This window comes from Coregonus clupeaformis, unplaced genomic scaffold (assembly GCF_020615455.1).
Source record: "Coregonus clupeaformis isolate EN_2021a unplaced genomic scaffold, ASM2061545v1 scaf0173, whole genome shotgun sequence".
Lineage (NCBI taxonomy): Eukaryota > Metazoa > Chordata > Actinopteri > Salmoniformes > Salmonidae > Coregonus > Coregonus clupeaformis.
Window position 1 is genome coordinate 532,583 of NW_025533628.1, and position 14,918 is coordinate 547,500.

The 14,918-nt window shown below is 48.8% G+C and overlaps 1 protein-coding gene across 1 annotated transcript in view; it reads right to left on the reverse strand.

Annotated features, from left to right (window-relative positions):
- Positions 1–14,918, reverse strand: part of LOC121562669 (formin-2-like) — a gene marked incomplete at its 5' end in the record, with an annotated part of 132,756 nt that overhangs the window by 61,487 nt on the left and 56,351 nt on the right. Inside the window, one exon of the mRNA XM_045213931.1 lies at positions 10,486–10,547. Coding sequence (XP_045069866.1) covers positions 10,486–10,547 — 62 coding nt within the window. The remainder of the gene's footprint in view (positions 1–10,485; positions 10,548–14,918) is intronic.

Below are 14,918 nucleotides of genomic sequence, written 5' to 3' on the forward strand. Positions count from 1 at the left end.
CGGCCAGCTCTAGGAAGAGTTTTGGTGGTTCCAAACTTCTTCTATTTGAGAATGATGGAGGCCACTGTGTTTTTGGGGACCTTCAATGCTGCAGACATGTTTTGATACCCTTCCCCAGATCTGTGCCTCGACACAATCCTGTCTCGGAGCTCTACGGACAATTCCTTCAACCTCATGTCTTGGTTTTTGCTCTGACATGCACTGTCAACTGTGGGACCTTATATAGCCTTTCCAAATCATGTCCAATAAATTGAATTGACCACAGGTGGACTCCAATCAAGTTGTAGAAACACCAAGGCTGATCATTTGGAAACAGGGTGCACCTGAGCTCAATTTCGAGTCTCAGCGCAAAGGGTCTGAATACTTATGTAAATAAAGTATCTGTTTTTATTTTTAATACATTTGCAACAATTTCTAAAAACCTTTTTTCGCTTCTTCCTTTTTGGTTAGTGTGTGTAGTGTGTAGATTGCTGAGGATAATAAAAAATAAAAAAATGTGGAAAAAGTCAAGGGGTCTGAAAACTTTCCGAAGGCACTGTATGTAGCCGAGCTATGGAAGGACCCTAAAACTTTTGGTATACACAGAACAAAAAAAATGAAAATGCAACATGCAACAATTTCTAATATTTTACTGAGTTACAGTACATAAGGAAACCAGTCAATTGAAAAAAAAATTGTTACGCCCTAATCTATGGATTTCACATGACTGGGAATACAGATATGCATCTGTTGGTCACAGATACCTTTAAAAAAAAAGTTAGGGACGTGGATCAGAAAACCAGTCAGTATCTGGTGTGACCACCATTTTTCTCATGCAGCGCTACACATCTCCTTCGCATAGAGTTGATCAGTCTGTTGATTGTGGCCTGTGGAATGTTGTCCCACTCCTCTTCAATGGCTGTGCGAAGTCACTGGATATTGGGAGGAGCTGGAACACGTTGTCGTACACGTCGATCCAGAGCATCCCAAACATGCTCAATGGGTGACATGTCTGGTGAGAATGCAGGCAATGGAAGAACTGGGACATTTTCAGCTTCCAGGAATTGTGTACAGATCCTTGCGACATGGGGCCGTGCATTATCATGATGAAACATCAGGTGATGGCGGCGGATGAATGGCACGACAACTGGCCTCAGGATCTCGTCACGGTATCTCTGTGCATTTAAATGTGGAGGTCCTGGGCAGGCGTGGTTACACATGGTCTGCGGTTGTGAGGCAGGTTGGACATACTGCCAAATTCTCTAAAGCGATGTTGGAGGCAGCTTACGGTAGGGAAATGAACTTTAAATTCTCTGGCAACAGCTCTGGCGGACATTCCTGCAGTCAGCATGCCAATTGCATGCTCCCTCAAAACTTGAGACATCTGTGGCATTGTGTTATGTGACAAAACTGCACATTTTAGAGTGGCCTTTTATTGTCCCCAGCACAAGGTGCACCTATGTAATGATCATGCTGTTTAATTTCTGGTATCTTTTATTTCAGCTCATGAAACATGGGACCAACACTTTACATGTTGCGTTGATATTTTTCTTCAGTGTAGTTCAGAACAGTGGTTTTAAATTGTTCTACAATGCTTCCACTGGTTAGTCATTAATCCCCAAGAACTGGCACAAAATGACAACTGAAATAAATGGGACTGTTACATGTCAAACTGCTGTTGTCAACCTGTGGGCTCTCGTTCTCCGTGGCTGATGTGATGAAGTCATTCAAGGAGTTAACCCTCGCAAGGCTGCCGGCCGGCCCAGACGGCATCCCAAGCAGTGTCCTGAGAGCATGTGCAGACCAGCTGGCTGGAGTGTTTACGGACATCGTCTGCTGTCCCCACTTGCTTCAATACAGTATTGTCCACCATTGTTCCTGTACCCCCAAAAAAGCAAAAGGTAACTAAAGGATTATCGCCCTGTAGCACTCACTTCCGTCATCATGAAGTGCTTTGAGAGGCTAGTTAAGGGCCATATCACCTCTACCTTATCCCCACTACAATTTGCATACCACCCAAAACAGATCCACGGATGACGCAATCGCCGTCGCACTGCACACTGCCCTATCCCATCTGGACAAGAGGAATACCCACGTAAGAATGCTGTTCATCGACTACAGCTGGTCCTCTGTAGCTCAGCTGGTAGAGCACGGCGCTTGTAACGCCAAGGTAGTGGGTTCGATCCCCGGGACCACCCATACGTAAAAATGTATGCACGCATGACTGTAAGTCGCTTTGGAAAAAAGCGTCTGCTAAATGGCATATTATTATTATTAATATTATTATAACACCATAGTGCCCTCCAACATCGTCACTAAGCTCAGGGCCCTGGGAGTGAATCCTGACAGGCTGCCCCCAGGAGGTGAAGGTAGACAACACCACCTCAACACGACACAACAGTGGCAGGCCTGATTACCAACAACGATGGAGACGGGCGAGAGACCTGGCGGAGTGGTTCTAGGAAAATAACCTCTCCGTCAACAAAACGAAGGAGCTGACCGTGGACTACAGGAGACAGCAGAGAGAGCACGCCGCCATCCACGTCGACGGGGCCGCAGCGGATGGGGTCAATAGCTTCAAGTTCCTCGGCAGCACATCGTTGACAACCTGAAATGGTCCCTTCACACAGATGGCGTGGTGGAGGCTGAAGCCATAGGAGGCTGGCCCCGAAGATCCTCACAAACTTCTACAGATGCACCATTGAGAGCATCCTGTCGGGCTGTATCACCGCCTGGTACGGCAATTGCACCATCCGCAACCGCATGGCTGTCCAGAGGGTGGTGCGGTCAGCCCAACGCATCACCAGGGGCACACTGCCTGTCCTCCAGGACATCTACAGCACCAGATGTCACTTCTATCTCAAGGCCATCAGACTGTTAAACAGACACCACTAGCCGGCCTCAGCCCAGTACCCTGCTCTGAACCTTAGTCACTGTTAGTAGCCAGCTACCACCCGGTTACTCAACCCTGCACCTTAGAGACTGCTGCCCCATATACATAGAGTCAATGAACACTGGTCACTATAATAATGTTTACATACTGTTTCACCCCCTTTATGTATAAACTGTATTCTAGTAATGGCTCATCCTATATAACGTATTATTTTATTTTTCTCGATTATGTGTTCTTTATTTATATTTATTTTTTATTGCTAGGTATTACCGCACTGTTGGCGCTAGAAACACAAGCATTTGTGATATGAAAGTCTTGCTACATTACAACTCCACATTGAACCACAGCCAGAGGATGGCTACATTACCACTTCACATTGAACCACAGCCAGAGGATGGCTACATTACCACTTCACATTGAACCACAGCCAGAGGATGGCTACATTACCACTCCACATTGAACCACAGCCAGAGGATGGCTACATTACCACTCCACATTGAACCCCAGCCAGAGGATGGCTACATTACCACTCCACATTGAACCACAGCCAGAGGATGGCTACATTACCACTTCACATTGAACCCCAGCCAGAGGATGGCTACATTACCACTCCACATTGAACCACAGCCAGAGGATGGCTACATTACCACTTCACATTGAACCACAGCCAGAGGATGGCTACATTACCACTTCACATTGAACCACAGCCAGAGGATGGCTACATTACCCCTCTACATTGAACCACAGCCAGAGGATGGCTACATTACCACTCTACATTGAACCACAGCCAGAGGATGGCTACATTACCACTTCACATTGAACCACAGCCAGAGGATGGCTACATTACCACTCCACATTGAACCACAGCCAGAGGATGGCTACATTACCACTCCACATTGAACCACAGCCAGAGGATGGCTACATTACCACTCCACATTGAACCACAGCCAGAGGATGGCTACATTACCACTTCACATTGAACCACAGCCAGAGGATGGCTACATTACCACTCCACATTGAACCACAGCCAGAGGATGGCTACATTACCACTCCACATTGAACCACAGCCAGAGGATGGCTACATTACCACTCCACATTGAACCACAGCCAGAGGATGGCTACATTACCACTCCACATTGAATCACAGCCAGAGGATGGCTACATTACTACTCCACATCCCTCTACTAGTAGGATGGGATTGAGCCTCCCTCTCCCAGACTTGAACTACTAGTAGGTTGGGATTGAGCCTCCCTCTTCCAGACTTGAACTACTAGTAGGTTGGGATTGAGCCTCCCTCTCCCAGACTTGAACTACTAGTAGGTTGGGATTGAGCCTCCCTCTCCCAGACTTGAACTACTAGTAGGTTGGGATTGAGCCTCCCTCTCCCAGACTTGAACTACTAGTAGGTTGGGATTGAGCCTCCCTCTCCCAGACTTGAACTACTAGTAGGTTGGGATTGAGCCTCCCTCTCCCAGACTTGAACTACTAGTAGGTTGGGATTGAGCCTCCCTCTCCCAGACTTGAACTACTAGTAGGTTGGGATTGAGCCTCCCTCTCCCAGACTTGAACTACTAGTAGGTTGGGATTGAGCCTCCCTCTCCCAGACTTGAACTACTAGTAGGTTGAGATTGAGCCTCCCTCTCCCAGACTTGAACTACTAGTAGGTTGGGATTGAGCCTCCCTCTCCCAGACTTGAACTACTAGTAGGTTGGTGGCGTTCTCATGGTCGTTGTGTTGGTGCCATGTTGGAGTGGCCAGAGAATGGCTGAGGCTCCAATCCCCCCACCACCCCACAGCAGAACAGAACCACCTCATGGGAAGAAGACAGACTGGAGGGATACTGGGTCTGGAGGCTCCAATGCCCCCACCACCCCACAGCAGAACAGAATCACCTCATGGGAAGAAGACAGACTGGAGGGATACTGGGTCTGGAGGCTCAAACGGCACCCTACTCTTAATATAGTGCACTACTTTTGAACAGGGCCCATAGTGGACTATTTAGGGCATTGGGTGCCATTTGGGCCTCAGGGAAGAGACTGGGCTGACTAGTGCACTCTGTCTGTAGCACTGTGGACAAGGCGACAGGATGGAGGCCTACACCTACGTAACGAGCCAAAACTAAATCTAGGAAAACAAAGTCCGTCTTGAAACGGAGCCTGGGGCATCGGCAGGCAGTGAGAGAGAGAGAGAGGGGGCCTCCTGACCCTGACTGACTGACACAATGTGTTGGAACATATGCTATTGGACGTTTCCACCATCTATATGATATTGAGGGTCGCTGGTTAGCGGGACAATCTGGAATTCAAACAAAAAAAGCCAAGCTGCCACTCCACTTTTTTGGTTAACAGCTTAGAGATGGGAGGCTGAGAAAAGAAACCTCTCAAATTCATAGACAGTGCTACGGATGCTAAGGACTGATCATCCATGATATCAAATGATATATTATTCAAGAATCAATGGCTACTTATCAATTTAAATGTTTAACAAAATAGATGTATCAATCACAGATTGCCCTTTTAAAATGTCTTCATGCTAGACAGGGTCTCTGTGGCTCTCCGAGCTAGACCTAATCATAGGCTGCATCCCAAATTATACCCTATATAGTGCACAACTTCTGACCGTAGCCCAATAGGCCCTGGGAGACGGGGTCTCTCTCTGTGGCTCTGGGAGACGGGGTCGGTCTCTGTGGCTCTGGGAGACAGGGTCGGTCTCTGTGGCTCTGGGAGACAGGGTCGGTCTCTGTGGCTCTGGGAGACAGGGTCGGTCTCTGTGGCTCTGGGAGACAGGGTCGGTCTCTGTGGCTCTGGGAGACAGGGTCGGTCTCTGTGGCTCTGGGAGACAGGGTCGGTCTCTGTGGCTCTGGGAGACAGGGTCGGTCTCTGTGGCTCTGGGAGACAGGGTCGGTCTCTGTGGCTCTGGGAGACAGGGTCGGTCTCTGTGGCTCTGGGAGACAGGGTCGGTCTCTGTGGCTCTGGGAGACAGGGTCGGTCTCTGTGGCTCCGGGAGACGGGGTCGGTCTCTGTGGCTCTGGGAGACAGGGTCGGTCTCTGTGGCTCTGGGAGACAGGGTCGGTCTCTGTGGCTCTGGGAGACAGGGTCGGTCTCTGTGGCTCTGGGAGACAGGGTCGGTCTCTGTGGCTCTGGGAGACAGGGTCGGTCTCTGTGGCTCTGGGAGACAGGGTCGGTCTCTGTGGCTCTGGGAGACAGGGTCGGTCTCTGTGGCTCTGGGAGACAGGGTCGGTCTCTGTGGCTCTGGGAGACAGGGTCGGTCTCTGTGGCTCTGGGAGACAGGGTCTCTCTCTGTGGCTCTGGGAGACAGGGTCTCTCTCTGTGGCTCTGGGAGACAGGGTCTCTCTCTGTGGCTCTGGGAGACAGGGTCTCTCTCTGTGGCTCTGGGAGACAGGGTCTCTCTCTGTGGCTCTGGGAGACAGGGTCTCTCTCTGTGGCTCTGGGAGACAGGGTCTCTCTCTGTGGCTCTGGGAGACAGGGTCTCTCTCTGTGGCTCTGGGAGACAGGGTCTCTCTCTGTGGCTCTGGGAGACAGGGTCTCTCTCTGTGGCTCTGGGAGACAGGGTCTCTCTCTGTGGCTCTGGGAGACAGGGTCTCTCTCTGTGGCTCTGGGAGACAGGGTCTCTCTCTGTGGCTCTGGGAGACAGGGTCTCTCTCTGTGGCTCTGGGAGACAGGGTCTCTCTCTGTGGCTCTGGGAGACAGGGTCTCTCTCTGTGGCTCTGGGAGACAGGGTCTCTCTCTGTGGCTCTGGGAGACAGGGTCTCTCTCTGTGGCTCTGGGAGACAGGGGTCTCTCTCTGTGGCTCTGGGAGACAGGGTCTCTCTTGTGGCTCTGGGAGACAGGGTCTCTCTCTGTGGCTCTGGGAGACAGGGTCTCTCTCTGTGGCTCTGGGAGACAGGGTCTCTCTCTGTGGCTCTGGGAGACAGGGTCTCTCTCTGTGGCTCTGGGAGACAGGGTCTCTCTCTGTGGCTCTGGGAGACAGGGTCTCTCTCTGTGGCTCTGGGAGACAGGGTCTCTCTCTGTGGCTCTGGGAGACAGGGTCTCTCTCTGTGGCTCTGGGAGACAGGGTCTCTCTCTGTGGCTCTGGGAGACAGGGTCTCTCTCTGTGGCTCTGGGAGACAGGGTCTCTCTCTGTGGCTCTGGGAGATAGACATAATACAATTCCTTTTGGACGGCTCATTAAAATAAATGATGACTTTCCCTAAACAAGTCTACATAAAACACACTGCTGTTAGAATCTTAATATCACAAACAGAACTGGAGTTAGTGTGTTCAGAAAGTATTCACACCTTTACTTCTTCCACATTTTGTTGTGTTACAGCCTGAATTAAAAATGTATTAAATTGACATTTTTTGGCACTGGCCTACACACAATACCCCATAATGTCATAGTCGAATTATGTTTTTGAAATGTTTACAAATTAATTAAAAATGAAAAGCTGAAATGTCGAGTCAATAAGTATTTAACCCCTTTGTTATGGCAAGCCTAAATAAGTTCAGGAGTACAAATGTGCTTAACAAGTCGCATAATAAGTTGCATGGACTCACTGTGTGCAATAATAGTGTTAACATGATTTTTGAACGACTACCTCATCTCTGTACCCCACACATACAATTAACTCTAAGATCCCTCGTCGAGCAGTGCATTTCGACCAGTTACTCTCCCTTCCGGGATGGCTACAAGGCCCTCTCTTCGGCAAATCAGATCACGACTCCATTCTGCTCCTCCCTTCCTATAGGCAGAAACTCAAACAGGAAGTATCCATGCAAAGGTCTATTCAATGCTGGTCTGACATATCGGAATCCATGCTTCAAGATTGTTTTGATCACGTGGACTGGGATATGTTCCGGGTTGCCTCAGAGAATAACATTGACACGGTGACTGAGTTCATCAGGAAGTGTATAGGGGATGTTGTTCCCACCATGACTATTAAAACCTACCCAAACCAAAAAACGTGGGTAGATGGCAGCATTCGCGCAAAACTGAAAGCATGAACATCCGCATTTAACCACGGCAAGGTGACTGGGAATATGGTCGAATACAAACAGTGCAGTTATTCCCTCTGTAAGGAAATCAAACAGGCAAATGTCAGTACAGAGACAAAGTGGAGTCGCAATTCAACGGCTCAGACACGAGACTTGTGACAGGGACTCCAGACAGTCACGGATTGCAAAGGGAAAACCAGTCGTGGACACCGACATCTTGCTGCCGGACAAGCTAAACACCTTCGTCGCCCGCTTTGCGACAACAAAGTGCCAACGACACGTCCCGCTCCCGAGTACTGTGGGCTCTCGTTCTCCGTGGCCGACGTGAGTAAAACATCCTCAAATGTAGGAACTGGGTTCTACAGTTTGACCCCCTGCGGTCTCTGGCTCCACCCCCCTTAGATGTGTTAAGGTTAGTGTATTTTCTGTAGGGAAGCTAATGATCCATCATGTATGACATTCCATTGGGCTCCCGAGTGGCGCAGCGGTCTAAGGCACTGCATCTCAGTGCTTGAGGCGTCACTACAGACCCCTGGGTTTGATTCCAGGCTGTATCACAACCGGCCGTGATTGGAAGTCCCATAGGGCGGCGCACAATTGGCCCAGCGTCGTCCGGGTTTGGCCGGTGTAGGCCGTCATTGTAAATAAGAATTTGTTCTTAACTGACTTGCCTAGTTGAATAAAGGTTAAATAAAAAATAGAAATAAATTCCTGGGAGTGTGTAAACTTAAATTGTTTATTAACATAGCATTTTTGTATGTTCTCTATTAGTTATGTACTTGTAACTGTATAAATTGACCAATTAGGAACATTTGAGAAAACTCCTGGCAGACTTGATACAAAATATTGTGTAGTGACGTAATCCTTCCCTGGATCAGTCTGAAACTTTGCACACACAATGCTGCCATCTTGTGGACAAAATCTAAATTACACCTATATTCCTACATCACTGTCTGGCCTTTCTCTTGCATTTCAAAGATAATTCAACAACAAAAATAGAAAACTCATGGTTTTTTTTATGTTCTTTTACCAGATCTAATGTATTATATTCTCCTACATTCAAATTTCCACAAACTTCAAAGTGTTTCCTTTCAAATGATATCAAGAATATGCATATTATTGCTTCAGGTCCTGAGCTACAGGCAGTTATATTTGGGTATGTCATTTTAGGCGAAAATTGAAAAAAAGGGTACGATACTTAAGAGGTTATTAATAAACTACGACATCCCAGTAATCAGTATCAGGTACAGACTGTTCAATCACGTATAGACTGTTTAATCAGATATAGACCATTTAATCAGGTATAGACTGTTTAGGGTGTCTGTCAAATGGCACCCTATCAACAAATCAACCCTGTGCACTTCTCCACTTCAAGAAGGCAAAACGAGAGCAGTGTTTTTACTCATTCCCTCCACAGTAAACAGAAAACATTCCTGCAGGTCTGTCTGTGGTTTCCATATGAATGTGTTTGAAGTAGAACCAGACTTAGATATTTGTAGTCCAGATACTGTAATTGGTTCCAAGCAGCACATGTCATAAGAAAGGAATGAGATGCATCAAACACATTGGTCCCAAATGACATCCTATTTCCTACATAGTGCACTACTTTTGACCCGGAGCCCGGAGGCGAAAGTAGTGCACTTTGTAGGAAACCGGCCAGGCTGCCATTTGGGGGACACATACACTGCGTCTGAAGAACATTGATTAGTACAGATTAAATAAAGACTACTAAATGATTCAATAGATTATTAAGTAGGTTTTAAATCCCATTTCGTATCTGTTGAGAAACATTTGTTTCTGTTTTCTGTTTGACTTCTGACTGAGGTCACATGGTTCAGAGATACTAGGAGACTTCTGACTGAGGTCACATGGTTATAAGGTTCAGAGATACTAGGAGACTTCTGACTGAGGTCACATGGTTATTAGGTTCAGAGATACTAGGAGACTTCTGACTGAGGTCACATGGTTATTAGGTTCAGAGATACTAGGAGACTTCCGACTGAGGTCACATGGTTATAAGGTTCAGAGATACGGTCAGTCTCTCTCTGTTGAACTGTAAGAGTCAATATGTTCTACTGGTGGAGTACGTGCCTTCTGAAGGTTTGTGTTTTGATGGAGAATATGGATCACTAGATCAAATTGTGTCACTGGGAAAAGCTGACCATCTCAGCCTTGACGAACAGCCTCAGTGTGTCAGAATGTTGATGACGGTCCAAGAACCAGCAGTGATCATCTCACCGTTTGTCATGAAGCAACAGCCAACACATTGCTAAAACAAGGCCTGAAGAAACCAGAACACATTGCTAAAACAAGGCCTGAACAAAGCGATACTGTAAATAAATTATTTCTTACAAGGACTTCACATAAGCTCTTCTGTTCCTTACTGAACTGTTGGTGATTGAGGTCCATAGTGACATGCCAGGCACTGGGGGCTGAACTGAGGGGAGTCCATCATAGACTGGATACGTTACATTGACAGCCAACCATAAGACTAAAGGCCAGGATTCAAACCAACATAGATTAGCCACACAGTGTGATGCTAATTTATTTGCACGTGTTTGAATCCTGGCCCAAGACACGCCTTCCTTTCGACTCAGGGATGAGAGATGAGAGCCTTACGTTTTCGTAGAGGGCTTGTAGAGTCTCCAGGTCCACCACAGTATTGTCCAGGTGCAGGATGGCTGGAAGGAACAGAAGACAGTTAGTTGTAAATGAGGATGGCTGGAAGGGTCAGAACACAGTTAGTGGTTATGGAGAATGGCTGGAAGGAACAGAAGACAGTTAGTGGTTATAGAGAATGGCTGGAAGGAACAGAAGACAGTTAGTGGTTATGGAGAATGGCTGGAAGGAACAGAAGACAGTTAGTGGTTATAGAGAATGGCTGGAAGGAACAGAAGACAGTTAGTGGTTATGGAGGATGGCTGGAAGGAACAGAAGAGAGAAGGCATGTGGTGAGTAGTTAACTCAATGAGAGCGAAAGAGGGATGCTATGTTAGCTAGCTGGCTATGACTGTCCAACACAACACTGGAACTCTTCCAAGTCAAGGTAAGCTTTTGGTTTTACTAATTTACTGCCACCGTGGCCCGCAGGTGTAACTGCTAACTGACTAAACTGTAACGTTAACTGCATGATTGTAGCGGGTTTACTAACGCGTTAGTTCTATTAGCTAATATGGGGACAATGATGTAGGCTGTGTGTAGCGGTTATGACATGGTTTGGCTTGGAAGGCTTTTTTCGTCTGGTCACATACAGCTGATGTGTTGTGCATTGAAGTCCACAAGAGAAGGGAAAAGGTGAGAGGAGGAGAGATACAACGTGAAGGAATACAACGTGGCTGCTATGAACGTGAACTGTGTTTACGTGTGATCAGGGGTGTATTCATTCCGCCGATTCTGTTGAAAAACATTTCTTAAAACGGAAACAAAACGGAACAGGGATAAACATAGCTGAATGTGTCCAATAGAAACTCTTGTTTGCAGCTGTTGGACTAATGATTCCACCCTAGATCAGCTAGATGCAGGCCAGAGTGGGGAAGGCGGTACTAATGATTCCACCCTAGATCAGCTAGATGCAGGCCAGAGTGGGGAAGGCGGTACTAATGATTCCACCCTAGATCAGCTAGATGCAGGCCAGAGTGGGGAAGGCGGTACTAATGATTCCACCCTAGATCAGCTAGATGCAGGCCAGAGTGGGGAAGGCGGTACTAATGATTCCACCCTAGATCAGCTAGATGCAGGCCAGAGTGGGGAAGGCGGTACTATGATTCCACCCTAGATCAGCTAGATGCAGGCCAGAGTGGGGAAGGCGGTATTCCACCCTAGATCAGCTAGATGCAGGCCAGAGTGGGGAAGGCGGTACTAATGATTCCACCCTAGATCAGCTAGATGCAGGCCAGAGTGGGGAAGGCGGTACTAATGATTCCACCCTAGATCAGCTAGATGCAGGCCAGAGTGGGGAAGGCGGTACTAATGATTCCACCCTAGATCAGCTAGATGCAGGCCAGAGTGGGGAAGGCGGTACTAATGATTCCACCCTAGATCAGCTAGATGCAGGCCAGAGTGGGGAAGGCGGTACTAATGATTCCACCCTAGATCAGCTAGATGCAGGCCAGAGTGGGGAAGGCGGTACTAATGATTCCACCCTAGATCAGCTAGATGCAGGCCAGAGTGGGGAAGGCGGTATTCCACCCTAGATCAGCTAGATGCAGGCCAGAGTGGGGAAGGCGGTACTAATGATTCCACCCCAGATCAGCTAGATGCAGGCCAGAGTGTGGAAGGCGGTACTAATGATTACACCCCAGATCAGCTAGATGCAGGCCAGAGTGGGGAAGGCGGTATTCCACCCTAGATCAGCTAGATGCAGGCCAGAGTGGGGAAGGCGGTACTAATGATTCCACCCTAGATCAGCTAGATGCAGGCCAGAGTGGGGAAGGCGGTACTAATGATTCCACCCTAGATCAGCTAGATGCAGGCCAGAGTGGGGAAGGCGGTACTAATGATTCCACCCTAGATCAGCTAGATGCAGGCCAGAGTGGGGAAGGCGGTACTAATGATTCCACCCTAGATCAGCTAGATGCAGGCCAGAGTGGGGAAGGCGGTACTAATGATTCCACCCCAGATCAGCTAGATGCAGGCCAGAGTGGGGAAGGCGGTATTCCACCCTAGATCAGCTAGATGCAGGCCAGAGTGGGGAAGGCGGTACTAATGATTCCACCCTAGATCAGCTAGATGCAGGCCAGAGTGGGGAAGGCGGTACTAATGATTCCACCCTAGATCAGCTAGATGCAGGCCAGAGTGGGGAAGGCGGTACTAATGATTCCACCCTAGATCAGCTAGATGCAGGCCAGAGTGGGGAAGGCGGTATTCCACCCTAGATCACCTAGATGCAGGCCAGAGTGGGGAAGGCGGTACTAATGATTCCACCCTAGATCAGCTAGATGCAGGCCAGAGTGTGGAAGGCGGTACTAATGATTCCACCCTAGATCAGCTGGATGCAGGCCAGAGTGGGGAAAGCGGTACTAATGATTCCACCCTAGATCAGCTAGATGCAGGCCAGAGTGGGGAAGGCGGTACTAATGATTCCACCCTAGATCAGCTAGATGCAGGCCAGAGTGGGGAAGGCAGTACTAATGATTCCACCCTAGATCAGCTAGATGCAGGCCAGAGTGGGGAAGGCGGTACTAATGATTCCACCCTAGATCAGCTAGATGCAGGCCAGAGTGGGGAAGGCGGTATTCCACCCTAGATCAGCTAGATGCAGGCCAGAGTGGGGAAGGCGGTACTAATGATTCCACCCTAGATCAGCTAGATGCAGGCCAGAGTGGGGAAGGCGGTACTAATGATTCCACCCTAGATCAGCTAGATGCAGGCCAGAGTGGGGAAGGCGGTACTAATGATTCCACCCTAGATCAGCTAGATGCAGGCCAGAGTGGGGAAGGCGGTACTAATGATTCCACCCTAGATCAGCTAGATGCAGGCCAGAGTGGGGAAGGCGGTACTAATGATTCCACCCTAGATCAGCTAGATGCAGGCCAGAGTGTGGAAGGCGGTACTAATGATTCCACCCTAGATCAGCTAGATGCAGGCCAGAGTGGGGAAGGCGGTATTCCACCCTAGATCAGCTAGATGCAGGCCAGAGTGGGGAAGGCGGTACTAATGATTCCACCCTAGATCAGCTAGATGCAGGCCAGAGTGGGGAAGGCGGTACTAATGATTCCACCCTAGATCAGCTAGATGCAGGCCAGAGTGTGGAAGGCCGTATTGAATGGGTCACTGTAATAGAAATAAGGCCAAGCTGCTGGAAAAAAGACCACCACTGGTGGTTATGGTGGATGGCTGGAAGGGACAGGAGAGAGAAGACAGTGCTTAAGTGGATGGCTGGAAGGGTCGGGAGAGAGAAGACAGTGGTTAAGTGGATGGCTGGAAGGGTCGGGAGAGAGAAGACAGTGGTTAAGTGGATGGCTGGAAGGGTCGGGAGAGAGAAGAGTGGTTAAGTGGATGGCTGGAAGGGTCGGGAGAGAGAAGACAGTGGTTAAGTGGATGGCTGGAAGGGTCGGGAGAGAGAAGACAGTGGTTAAGTGGATGGCTGGAAGGGACAGGAGAGAGAAGACAGTGGTTAAGTGGATGGCTGGAAGGTACAGGAGAGAGAAGACAGTGGTTAGGTGGATGGCTGGAAGGGGCAGGAGAGAGAAGACAGTGGTTAAGTGGATGGCTGGAAGGGACAGGAGAGAGAAGACAGTGGTTAAGTGGATGGCTGGAAGGGACAGGAGAGAAGAGCGTCTGCTAAATTACTAAAATGTACAAATCTACACTGAGTATGCAAAACATTTAGAAACACCTTAATATTGAGTTGCACCACCTTTTCCCCTCAGAACAGCCTCAATTAAATCGGGGCGTGGACTCTACAAGGTGTCAAAAGCGTTCCACAGGGATGCTGGCCCATGCTTCCCACGGTTGTGTCAAGTTGGTTGGATGTTCTTTGGGTGGTGGACCATTCTTGATACACACGGGAAACTGTTCAGCGTGAAAAACCCAGCAGCGTTGCAATTCTTGGCACAAACCGGTACGCCTGGCACCTACTACCATACCCCGTTCAAAAGGCACTTAAATCTTTTGTCTTGCCCTTTCAGCCTCTGACCACTGGTCATAAAGGTTAAAGACTGCAGGCTGGTGGGGGCTGGTAATGGGGGCTGGTAATGGGGGTTATGGAGGGATGCTTTGAGCTTACTACAGCCCTAGTCTAACGGGAGAGATGGGGTCAAAACAAGACTTAAGAAACGCTCCTGCAAATCTCTGCAAGGCCCGAGACGCAGTGACGCAAGACGCCAACGACGACGCCAGAGCAGCGAGATCAGGTGCAGGCTGGGAGCTAACACCCCGAGAGCTGTGAGAACTGGGGAGCGAGGGAGAAAGGAAAGAGAAGGCGGTACCACCGACACCAAATAAGCTCATTCCTGACCCCGGCCTGGACACAGGGGAGCACGGCTCTGCTCAGAATCCAACAGCTCAATTAATCCCAACTCCACAACCGTAAAAACGGGGTCAAATCCTCC